Source organism: Ursus americanus, chromosome 36 (genome assembly GCF_024610735.1).
Source record: "Ursus americanus isolate L20-20 chromosome 36, mUrsAme1.1.p, whole genome shotgun sequence".
NCBI lineage: Eukaryota > Metazoa > Chordata > Mammalia > Carnivora > Ursidae > Ursus > Ursus americanus.
In genome coordinates, this window is record NC_142162.1 from 10,924,746 (window position 1) to 10,938,005 (window position 13,260).

The following is a 13,260-nucleotide window of genomic DNA, read 5'->3' on the forward strand; positions in this document are numbered from 1 at the left end:
TTACTAATTATTTTATTACTATTGAGAGAGGAGTGATAAAATTTTCAACTATTCTGAATTTATTTCCCTATTATCCGTCAATTTTTGCTTTATAATTTTGAACCTCTTTTATCAGGTGTGTCTTCCTGATGACTAAGCCCTTTTATGTTCACAAAATGTCCCTCTTTATCTCTAGTAATACTTTTCATCCTAAAGTCTACTGATCTAATGTTAATACAGCCTTACCAGGGTTTTTTTTTTGTTTGTTTGGGGCTTTCTTTTTCTTTCTTTTTTTTTTTTTTTTTGGCTTAGTGTTTGAACGGTGTATCTTTTTCTGTACTTTTACTTTTGACCTGTCTTGTGTCTTTACATTCAAAGTGTGTCTCCTATTAAGAGCATATGGTTGAATCTTGCTTTTTGGGGGGACTTACTGAGATGGTTGGCTTTATGACCATCATCTTTCTATTTCTATTCTATTTATCTTTATTCCCTTTTATCTTTTTAAAAAAATTATTAATCGCGTATTTCTCAGTATTCCATTTTCTTTCCTTTATTGGATTTTTACCTATAATTTTCCATTTTAATTTTTTAGTGGCTGCTCTGAGGATTATAGTGTGCACCCTTAAGTATCACAATTGTAGGGGCCAGAGTTGAGCTACTTAGATCTCTTTCAAGAGAACCTACAGAGCTGCTTGACAGCCTCTGGCTAACCATGCACCGCTGAATCTACCCATTATTCTTCTACCATTTTTCCAGGCTGTCTTCAAAATTTCTTCATTATCTTCGGTTCCAGCAATTTGACTATGATGTGTCTGAGCATGGTTTTCATATGCTCTGTGTTTTGCTGAATTTCTTTAATCTCTAAAGGCATTTCTTTCACCAAATTTGGAAGGTTTTGGCCATTATCTCTTCAAGTATTTTTTTCCACCAATGTCTTTTTCTCCTTCTGAGACTTCAATGACCCAAACATTAAGCTCTTTTAATATTGTCCCCAGGTCCCCCAGGCTCTATTAATTTTTTTTCTATCTTTATTTTCTGTTCTTCAGATTAGATCATTTCTACTGCTTATCTTCAAGTTCACTAATGCTTTTCACTGTTATCTTCACTTTGCTATTGAGCTCATTCAGTGATTTTTAAAATTTCAGATATTCTTAAATTCTAATATTTCTGTTTCATTCTTTTTTACAGTATTTATTCTCTGCTGAGAATATCTATCTTCCCATTCATTTCCAGAGTGTCTACCTTTACATTACGGAGCATAACTATAATGGTTATAATAGCTGTTTTTATTTGGTAGTTGCTCTACTACCAAATTCCAATGTCTGCATCATCTTGCTAATGGCACTTGTTGATTGTCCTCTTTTGAGAACTGGTCATATTTTTGTGGCTTTTTGTATGTAAAATAATTTTAGACTCACTTTGAATATTATGTTGTGAGACTTCGGATCGTGCTAACATCCTTAATATCTTTACAGTTGTTTATGCATCAGGTTAAGTTCAATGCCCTTTTACTACATCATGGCTAAAACTGGAAGTGTCAATTTTTTTTTTTAATTCTTGAAAAAAATAACAATAGCTGAATACCTCTTTAATGTGATAAAAAAAATAAAAAGCTATGTTTAATGGAGAAAAGCTAGATTAATTCCCGTTAAAATTGGAAACAAGACAAATAAACATCCATCCCTATTACAGCTAAACATTATTTGACATGTGCAAGCCAATGAGGTTAGAAAGAAAAAAGAGTAAAAGGTACAAAAAAACTTCAATACATTGAAAACACATATATTTCTAAGAAAAACACAATAAAATAAGCAAAATAATAATAAAAGTGTAAGTAAATAAAACATTCAACCACTTGGGAATTTTAAAATTCTCTCCTAAGCAATACTTGTGCCAAAGAAGCAATCAAAACCAGAGGTTACCAAATCTGGAATTTATTCTGGTCAAAGTAAGCCAGAACTTTAGCTTCATTTTTCCCCATATGACTATCCAGTTGACTCAATACCATTTCCTCAAGAATCCAAAATTTGCAAACTGATTCAAAATGCAGTTTTCATGCCATACTAAATAGGGTAAGGGAGAGCTCCTTCTCTACATAAGAAAAACCAGAAGCACTCTAGTTGGTGCTGTTGGCTGGATCATCAGTAACAGCTTCTCAGATTTGCTTCAGCAATTTCTTCCCTTCCAATTCACTTTATTAAAACAAAACAAAATGAATTAAAAAAAAATCTTCAAATGTGGAATACAGAAGAGAGGCTTCTATTTTCCTGACTGAAGTCCAGTGTGACACCATACCAGCCTCCAGAGAGGCTGGTGTTTCAGGCACGGTCAACTACGTCAACCATTGCTGAGCGTGTAAGTAGGATGAGATGAGATGAATGTGGCAACACAGAGGTCAGTGATGACCTTAGTAAGAGTAGTTTTAGTCCAACGATGTGGGTGTGAGTTAGATTAGAGTGGGTTAAGGAATGCATCAGAGAAGCAGACATGAAGGGGGGCAGGCAACTCTTTCAAGAACATTGATTATTCAGGTGAACAGAGAAGTAAGTTCAAAGCTAAAGAGGAATATGAGGTCAAGGCAGGACATTTAAAGGATGGAAGGTACAACTGGGAATGATCCAGCAGAGAAAAGGAGATTACTGTTTGCATCTCTATCACTGCTGGGAGGGTGTTGATTCTGGCAGCAGCAAGGACTCTGACAAATAGGTACAAAGAGACATTGTCAACTTGAGGGACCTCCTGAGGAGTCTGAAATGACTGCTGATTTGGAGTTTGCTCTTATGGTATAGGGAGGAAGGGTGAGGGGGGAAAGGCAGGAATGTGAATGAAGGGTGTATAAGAAGAAATGCATCTACTTAGAGGTAGGCCCTCACCATCTCTTGTCCAGACCAGTCTATTTAATAAATGACTGGGGAGACACAAATATTGCATGATCTTTAGGGGAATACACCAAAATCTCTTAAATTGGAATAAGACTACCATATAGTTTCTAAATCAGAATTAAAGTAGAATAAGATAATTCCAGGTTTATAATTGTCTTTTACCTCTTTGTTACCTTATATACATGTTTTTTTAAATAAGATAAATGGTTCCAGGATCATGTCATCGAGGGAATACCCAGATTTAACACTTTTTAAATTTTTAAAAATCTAGACAAATTCTAATAAGATATAATTTAGAGTATTATAAGTGGTAACTTATCATTCTAACCTATTGAGAAAAATTTTTTGCTGTTTTACTGAAATAAAATACATACTTACTCTGAATAATATTTCTTCATTCCATTTTGGATTCAAAGTCTAAAAGACAATAAACAGAGTATAACTAAATTTTTTATATTTTGTTATATAAAATAAAATAAAGTATACTTAAAATTTTTTTGAATACTGCTAAGTCTAACCTTTTTAAGGGTTTTCGTTTGCACACTTGTAAAAATTCCATTCATTGGGTCATACAACGTCACTCTCACATAAGGATCACTGTTAAAATAAAAAAAATAATAATAATTGTTGCTTATTTCCAAACTCAGATTGCTCAAACTATAAAAATCAGAGATTTTTTCTTGTTAGCAATTTCTATAATTACTTCCTATGCTTAAAAGAAAGGGTTTTTTTTAGGCAGGAGTAAGTAATTATAGTAATTTTTGCATCTTGTTAAAAAGCTAAAGTACTGTGTTAGTGAAATAGACAAAGAATCGGAAAGAAAACCTTTTAATCCAATTTAATGATTTCCAACCTTTTAAGATTTTTGAAATTTTGTTCAATTTTTATTACAGTCTTTCTTCTTTTGGGTTAATATGGCTAATTTAATGATTCTCGAGACTAGCTTTGCAAGACCTCAGTTTGTTCCAAGTTATCTCAAGGGTGTAAATATTTTTTTACAAAATAAGACAAAGTGCTTTCAGTTCAAAATAATTATGTGTCATGTAACCTCTTCCACAAAGAAACATGGAAAAGAAAAATCTTGTGATATTTAAGTTTGCAAAGCAAAAGAGTGTAGACACTTTACTTGTCCATGGTAGAATTTCTTCCAATTTCCTCTGGGGATCCTAAAGACTCATGATTCTCCACCACCAACTCCCCCTCCCATTTCCTCATACAACCTACCTCTTACTTTAATTGACAAAAATCAAAGCCATCAGACCACTCCCAACGTCCTGGTATTTATCATAACTCATCTTTACCCCTAACCTCAGCGATTCAGGTATTATGCCTCCTGTTTGAGGCCAATTCCTCTTTGTGCATGTTCCTCCCACCTGCTCTGGAATCTTGCATCATCTGTTTTCACTTCTCCCTTTTACATTTCCAGCTTTTCTTTTGCCCTAGGTTTTTCTAATCATATAAATGCATTTTTAACTCCCCCCTCCTTAACTCTCCCTCCTTCCTCCAGCAGAGTAAGCTAGATTGTCTTTCTTCCCAGCTCAACCTTTCCAGGAAAAGAATCTGCAATAACATTAATAACAATAATGACTAACATTTATATAGCAATTACTCTGTGCCAGGCACCATTCTATACAGTTTATATATATTAACTCTTGAAATCCTTATAACTATCTATGAGGTAGCTATGGTTATTGTCTTTATTTTGCACAGACAGATAGGTCAGTCAACTCATCACAGATCATGCAGCTAGTTAAGTGCAAGGACAAGAACCCACACTCAAGCACCTAGCTCCAGAAGCCATGTTCTCAGCGACATAGCCAACCATTTCCCTTTCTTCATTTCCTTGACTCCCGCTGTTCTTGAAAGCCCTAGAATTTGGTTTCTATCTCTTTCCTTCTGACCCATTCCTCTGAAACTGCTCTTTAAAAGTCACCGATTTGCTAAAGCAATCAACACCTTCCAGGCACTTATTTTGTTGGTCCTCTCTGTATTTGATACTACTGATTACTTTCTCTGTGAAACTAATCTCATTTGCTTTCATGACACAACTCCTTTCTGGTTGTCCTCATACTATTCTAACTGTTCCCTCTGTGTCTCCTTCTCAGGCTCCTTGCCTACAATCTACCAGGTAAACACTGAAATTCCCTAAAGTATTAAAGTATTGCCCTTGGCCTTTTGTTCTCTCAATGTTTTCCCTTCACAATCTCATCTATGGTTTCATCAAATATAAATATTAAATCTAAATCTAAATCTAAATATATATCCTCGATCTTACCACCCACCTAGACCCTTTCACCTGGATTGTCCGCAGACAGTGTCTGTTTCAGAGTTTTGCCCCCCCCCTTTTTTTTTTGCCTTTTTCCATGTTACTTATTCACAGTCAACTAGCTACATGAAGGGGATAAACAAATTAGTAGGAGCTTTTGTGGAAAACGGGGTATAGGTAGAAGGGTGGGACTTAAACAGAAAATAATCTTACACACAGTGAGACAGAAGATTTACAGATATCCTTTTAAAAAATGGTATCCTCTGAGGATAACAGAGAAAGATAAAATCATCATGAATAAAATAAGCTAGCAACTTCTTATCATTGCATGACCCAAAACAAAAGTCTCAGAAAATGGTTTACATTTTCTGTCATGATTTACGATACTCATGCAATACATATTTGCCACACGGAAAAATTAAGACTAACACTGAGTAACAGATTAATACAATGCAGAGGGAAGTAGAGTACATGAAAATAGCTATCATCTGGTAGCAAAAATAGATTTATGCTGATGTTAATATCAAAATTAAAGACATTCAAGTAAATTATGCAATACATTACAACTATTATTCCTAACATCGTAAGAACAGCTTCTTATTGTTCCTACTCATAACTAACAGGTCTGAGAAGGGTTTTGCCCATTTTTTAATTGGCTATTTTACTACATTATTTTTGAGCTGCAAGAGGTCTTTATATATTGTGAATTAAAGGCCTCTATCAAATATATGTTTTGAAAATATTTTCTCCCAATCTGTGCCTTGCCTTTTCCTATTCTTACCTGTGTCTTGCAAATAAGTTTTTAATCCTGATGAAGTCCATGTCAACATTTTTCTTCCTTTATGGTTCATACTTTTTAAGTCCCACTCAAGAAATCTTTGTGTAACCCAGGAGAGCATAGATTTTCTCCTATGTGTCCCTGTAGAAGTTTTATAATTTTAGCTCTTATTAATTTTCTATATGATGTGTGGTAAGGAACAAGATTCATTTTGTTCCATAGAGATAACCTGTTGTTCCAGTACCAAAGACTATCCTTCTCTTGAATTACCTTAACACTTTTTAATGAAAAACAACCAGCCATATATGTGTGTGTGTGTGTGTGTGTGTGTGTGTGTGTATTTCTATACTCTTTCTTCTATTCCATTGAACAATATATCTATTCTTACACCAATGCCACTCTGTTTTGATTACTATAGCTGTAGAGTAAGTCTTGAAATCAGGTAGCATAACTTCTCCAATTTTGTTCTTCCTTTATGAACTTGTTTTGGTTTATTCTATGTCCTTTGACTCTCCATTAAAAATAGTGGAATCAGTTTATCAATTTCTCCAAAAACACACACTGGGATTTTGACTGAGACTGTGCAAAATCTAATTAATTTGAAGAAAGGTAAAACTCTAATAAAAGCGAATCTTCCAATCCATGAACATAGCATACTTATCCATTGATTTAAATCTTTGATTTCCGTCAGTAATGTTTTGTAGTTTTCGTGTACATTTCCTGCAAATCTTTTGTTAAATTTATTTCTAAGTTTGTTTTTAAGTAGACTCCATCCCTTGTGTGGAGCCAAACATGGGACTTGAACTCACTACCCTGAGATTAAGACCTGGGCTGAGATGAAGAGACGGATGCTTAACCAACTGAGCCACCCAGGCGTCCCTCTGGGCTTTATTTTTATGCTATTGCAAATGCATATTTTAAAAACTTATTTTCCAATTGTTCATTGATAGGATATAAAAATATAATTGATTTTGGTACATTGAGTTTGTATCTTGTGGTCTTGTACCTTATTAGGTCTAGCAGATTTTTTTGTAGATTCTTTAGGGCTTTCCATGTACATGATCATGTTGTCTGCAAATAAAGACAGATTTCTTCCTTTTCAGTCTGCATCACTTTAATTTCTTCTCCTTGTCACATTATACAGCTAGGACATCCAGTACAGTGTTGAATTGACTGTAACAGCACAAAACCTTGTCTTATTACTGAATTTAAGTAGAAAGCATTCACACTGTCACCATTGAGGATGATGTTAGCTATTGGTTTTTTCATAATAACCTTAATCAGGTTTAGAATATTCTCATCTGTCCCTAGTTTATTAGGAGCTTCTATCATGAATGGGTGTTGAATTCTGTCAGATGCTTATTTTTGCTTTCATTGAAATGATCACATAGTTTTCATTTATTCCATTAATATGATGAATTGCACTGATTAATTTTTGGATGTTAAACCAATCTTACATTTTATTCTTAGCTTGCTGAGATTTCTTTTTTTTTTTTCCATGAACAGGTGTTGGATTTTGTCAAATGTACTTTCTATACCTACTGAAGTAATAATGTGTTTTTTCTTCTGTACCATATCAATATGATGAGTTACATTGATTACATATATTTTTTTAAAGATTTTATTTATTTATTTGAAAGAGAGAGCATGAGCAGGAGGGGGGGTGGAAGGAGAGCAAGAAGCAGGCTCCCCACTGAGCAAGGAGTCTGATGTGGGGCTCGATCCCAGGACCCTGAGATCATGACCTGAGTTAAAGGCAGATGCTTAACTGACTGAGCCACCCAGGTGTCCCGGATAAGATTTTTTTTTTTTATACCAGAACATTTATTATTGTGTGACTTAGTGTTGAAATCCTTAAGATGAACTGGAGGCCCCAATGAAGTTTACTTATTGTTCTTTCATGGAATCCATGCTTGAATCTGCAGTATACAATTTTGGGGTGCCTCATTCAACCAGTCCCAGTGGTATTTCATCTTTTAGCCTTGGCTACTTATACTTTCTCTTCCACTTGACAGAACAGCCACAGTTGCCACAGGTCAAGGTAGCGGGCCTTAGAGCCACAGTGGCTACTTATACTTTCTCTTCCACTTGACAGGACAGCCACAGTTGCCACAGGTCAAGGTAGCGGGCCTTAGAGCCACAGTGGCAGCATACCATGTGCATCTTACTGTGATGCTTTCTAAATGATGATGCCCCCTTTGTCATCTTGTTTCTGTAGCTGAGACCAAAGAGGCTGGAAGAGTAGGCACTTCCACTATATCCTACACTGATAGATTCTTTTTAAAAAAAAATGTTGCACAAACCTTACATTCCTAGAAAAATGCTCACCTGGTCATATATTGTTACATATTGATCAATATAGGGCTATTCAAACTTTCTATTTCTTCTGTGATTAATTTTGGTAATTTTTGTCTTTCAAGGATTTTGTCTACTTCATCTAAGTGGTGTACAATTCCTTATTGGTCTAAAGTTGTGCACAGTGTTCCCTTTTTGTCTTTTTCAATTCCATAGGATCTGTAGCAATGCCTCTGCTTTCATTCCTACCATGGTAATTTGTGCCTTCTCTCTTTTGTTCTTGATCCATCTAGCTAGAAGCTTAAAATTTTAATTGATCCCTTCAAAAAACAAGCTTTTGGCTGCAATGATTTTTTTCTATCATTATGTATTTTCTACTTCACTAATTTCCGCACTTACCTTTATTATTTTCTTTCTACTTACTTTGGAATTAATTTGCTCTTCTTTTTCTAATTTCTTAAGATCAGAACTCAAATCATTCATTAGATTTTGCTCCTTTTCTAAGTTAGGCATTTTAAAACTATACATTTTCCTCTAATTATTACTCTAGCTGCATTCCCAAAATTTTGATATTGCTGTATTTTCATTTTAATTCTGTTCATTCTGTTCAAGTTGTTTTCTAATTTCTCTTGTGGTTTCTTCTTTGACCCATAGATTATTTAAAAGAATAGTGCTTTATTTCCAAATATTTGGTGTTTTTCTAAATATCACAATATCACTTATTTATAATTTAATTTCAGTGTTATCAGAGAACATCTTCTATATAATTGCAACGATTTCAAAATTCCTGAAACTTGTTCTAACATGGTCTGTGTTGGTGAATGTACCATAGGCACTTGAAAAGAATGTGAATTTTGCAATTGTTTATTGTTTTATGGCCCAACATATTACGGCTGACAGACTCTAGGGTAGCTCCTATTATCCCTACCTCCTAATGTTCATGCCCTTTGTTTTATCCTCCTTTTAAATGTGGGAAGGACTATGTATTCTAACCAATACATTATGACAAAAATGATAAAATGTATGTGGTTGTATTATGTAAGATTGTAACCCATCTATGCTTAGAGACCCCCTCCTTTGCTAGCTTTGAAAAAGCAAGCTGTTAGCTTGAGAGCTGCCATATGAAGGTCATGCAGTAAGGAACTTAGGGTGGCCTCTGGCTGACAACCAGCAAAACTGAAGCCCTCAGTCTGGCAGCTGCAAGGAACTGAATGCTATCAATAACCACATGAGTTTGAGAGTGGATTCTTCCCCCAAATAAGCCTCAGATGAGGCCATACCCCTAGCGAATAAATACCTTGACTGCAGTTCTGTGAGACCCTGAAGCAGACAACGTAGCTAAAGATACAAGGACTCTGACCCACAGAAACTGAGATAATAAGTGTTTGTTCTTTTAGCTAAGCTTATGGTAATCATAGTCATGGAGATATAGATTATTTATAGATAAATAATACATTTGTGGGCTATGCTGGTGAATGTACTACGCCCACTTGAAAAGAAATATATGTGCAGTTGTTAGAAATAGTGTTCCTTATGTTGAAGTTGTTCATAATATTGTTCAAATTTGTGTTTTTGTTGATTTTCTAATCTAGTTGTTCATCTGCTGAGAGAGGTGTTAATGTCTCCACTACGATTATGGAATTTTTTCTTTATCCTTTTAATTCTGTCCAGCTTTGCTTCATATATTTTCAAGTTCTGTCAATAAGTACATATTTATGATTGTTTTATAATTTATTTGTGATTTATGATTTAATGGCCTCCTGGTTACTCTTTTATTGTTATGACATGTCTGCAAATACTTTCTGATGTTGAAATCTATTTTATCAGATAAATCCACTTCAGTCTTTTTATGCTTACTGCCTGTGTGGCATATTTCTTTGGGTCCATTTTATTTCACCTTAGCTGTGTCTTTATATTTTAAATATATCTTTTATAAACAATATGCAATTAGGTCTTGTTTTTCAATCCATTCTAACAACCTCTGCTTCATATTTATCTTAGTCCATTAATGTTTAATGCTATTTTTGATAAAATTGGATTTAGGTCTACTAATTTATTTTTGGTTTTCTATTCTTCCCCTTCCCCCCCTTTTTTTCCTTTTTCTTTTTCTCTTTCTTTCTTTTTTTTTTTTTTATCATTTAGATCATTTATTCTTCCTTTCCTGGACTTTTATTTAATAATTTTATTTTTTCAGGAATTTCATTAAAAAATGTCTGTTGGTTTTTCATCTATAATTCTTTACATCATTTTTACTGGCTTATCTAGATATTACAAAACGTACTCTCAATTTTTTATTCCACTTACATTTAATAATGTATCATTCTACTAAACATATATTTAGTTTAGTAAACAGGTCCATAACTGTGTTGAGGAGCTGGAGCTAGTGTATTAAATTCAGAATATGCAGACTAGGATCTACTGAGTGAGGAGGAAGAAACCACCCACACGGGGTTGACAGATAGCTCCCTCGGCATCTGAGCTCCCACTCTGGGGAAGTGAAAACCCCAGGGTCATTTTGATTGAAGGTATTTTTACTACACCCACATAAAAGTAGTAAAGCACAAGATTTGTTACTTACAGATCCCAGAAATGGGAGGAAATGGGGAGGAGCAATGAGACAGAAGAAAGGCAGTCCTCTGTTATCAGGTCATGAGCCAGTAGGAGATAAAGAACAGGGTGGCAAGCACCTATTACTTATAAAGTGGTTGGGGTGGAGGTCACTAACTTTTTGGGGTCTTAACTCTAAGTGGTTATTTTAAAAAGGGTGCCCTGAGTTACAAGAGGTAACTTGTGGCAGAAATCCTGAGCTCAGGTCCTTATCTAAATGTCCAGACTCGGGGTGTGAGCGGGGTTGTCATAATGTAAAATGTTTAGGCAGCAACTAAAAATAGCTGTTCTGGGGCGCCTGGGTAGCGCAGTCGTTAAGCGTCTGCCGTCGGCTCAGGGCGTGATCCCAGCGTTCTGGGATCGAGTCCCACATCGGGCTCCTCCGCTGAGAGCCTGCTTCTTCCTCTCCCACTCCCCCTGCTTGTGTTCCCTCTCTCGCTGGCTGTCTGTCACATAAATAAATAAAATCTTTAAAAAAATAAAAATAAAAATAAAAATAGTTGTTCTTCTTGTGATGATAACCCACACCCATTCCTGTCCTTTATGCTATAGTTGTTATCTATATTCCATCTACATTAAATAAAAATCCTGCAAGAAGTGTTATAAGTTGTGATTTAAACAGGCATATTTTTTAAGTTATAAAAACAACAAAAATCTTTTTCATATTCCCAGATATTAACCATTTCCTTATTCTTTTCTGAAGATCTGAGTTTCCATCTATTATCTATTCTTTTTTAGATGGAAGAACTTCCTTTACCTCTTCTAATGGTTCAGGTCTACCAATAATAAAATCTTACAGTTTTATCTGAAAATGTTATTATTTTGTCATCATCCTGAAGGATATTTTCACTGAATACAGAATTCTGGATTGACAGTTGTTATTCTACTGTTCCAATTTCTTCTGGCCTCCATAGTTTCTTGGGAGAAGTCAACCCTTAACTGAATTGTAGTTCCCACGTATGTAATATGTCATTTTCTTCTCTTTCTTATGTCAGGATTTTTCTTTATACTTGGCTTTCCACAGTTTGACTATGATGTGCCTCAGTAGTTCTTCTTAGTGTTATTGTGTTTGGGATTTTTGAATACTATATATTTGTATCTTTCATCAAATTTTTAAAAGTTGGCCACTATTTCTTTAAAAAAATGTTTTATCTCATTTTTTCCCCTCTCCTCTATTTCTAGGACTTTGATTTCATGTATGTTAGACTGTCTGATATTATCTAAGAAGTCCCTGAGTCGCTGTTCATTTTTAAAAATTATTTTCAATCTTTGTCTCTCTCTCTCTTTTTAAGTAGGCTCCATACCTAGTGTGGAGCCCAAGGCAGGGCCTGAACTCCCCACCTTGAGACTAAGACCTGAGCTGAGATCAAGAGTTGGACCCTTAACCAACTGAACCACCCAGGTGCCCCATCCCTCTCATTTGCTAATTAGGAAATAATTTCTACGGATCTAATTTTAAGTTCAGTTAAGTTTTCCTCTTCATCTGAATTCTGCTGTTAATTCTACCTGATTTTCAATTTCAAATATTGTAATTTTCAGTTCTAGAATTCTCATTTTTATGGTTTCTATCTCATTCTTGAGATTTCTAATCTTTAGTGGTACAATATCAAGTATAAACATGTTTTTGAGCATATTTTCTTTTTTCTACTGAGAATGTGTTCCATTTTCCTGATTCTTTATAGATCAAATAATTCTGGCTTATATCCTGGACATTGTAAGTACTAAGTTGTAGAGACTCTGGATTCTGCAAACTTTCTCTGATGATTATTTGTTTTATTTTATCATCCAATTAATTATCTTATCTGGATGAGAACCACAACCATGTTTCTTAGGCAACAACTCTTATCTCTATTCAGATCTTTTGTCTTTAGCTAAGTTGCTTTGAATCTGCTATCACATTTGTGATTCAGGGACAGCAGATATCCATAGATACAGTTTGGGAATCTACTTTCTGTGTTTATTCCTTCCAGAATCCCCACCATTGTCATGTGGTAGATACCAAGGAATTTACTGGAAACACCGATTGGAAATATAATCATTCCAATTTGCACACTAATTTACCAATAATATTACTCAATTATTCATCTTGCCAACATTTAGAAAAAAAACCAGTGCAGTTTAAAATTATAACTCAACTTAATATACTTACCTAGCTCCCAAGATATCCTTTTTGGCAAGGCCTATTCCAGCTATGACTTTGACCCTCACAATTCGTGAATTTTCCTAAAATACAAAATTTTATATATTATTTTTATGTACTTTACAACATATCTAAGACACATACTTTTATATACATATCAAATAAAGTAATCAGGATTTTAAAATTACCTGGAGGACTCTTTTTCAAGAATTAATTTGATTAAAAGATATGTAAGAGAAAATAAAAACGATATTATTATTTCTAGATAACTTGATTATCTACAAAGAAAAGTCAAAAAAACTATAGTTAAATT

At 34.5% G+C, this 13,260-nt stretch overlaps 1 protein-coding gene across 5 annotated transcripts in view; it reads right to left on the reverse strand.

The window, feature by feature from the left end:
• Positions 1–13,260, reverse strand: part of NEDD4 (NEDD4 E3 ubiquitin protein ligase) — a 129,435-nt gene that overhangs the window by 85,520 nt on the left and 30,655 nt on the right. For 3 of the 5 annotated variants that reach the window (XM_087859186.1, XM_087859185.1, XM_045791215.2), the window contains 3 exons: positions 12,957–13,030; positions 3,380–3,458; positions 3,240–3,278 (listed from right to left, as the gene is read on the reverse strand). In XM_087859186.1, coding sequence (XP_087715312.1) covers positions 3,240–3,278; positions 3,380–3,424 — 84 coding nt within the window. In that variant the 5' untranslated portion in view covers positions 3,425–3,458; positions 12,957–13,030. Of the gene's footprint in view, positions 1–3,239; positions 3,279–3,379; positions 3,459–6,911; positions 7,079–12,956; positions 13,031–13,260 lie in introns of all 5 variants that reach the window. The other 2 variants (XM_087859187.1, XM_087859188.1) reach the window with 1 other exon arrangement.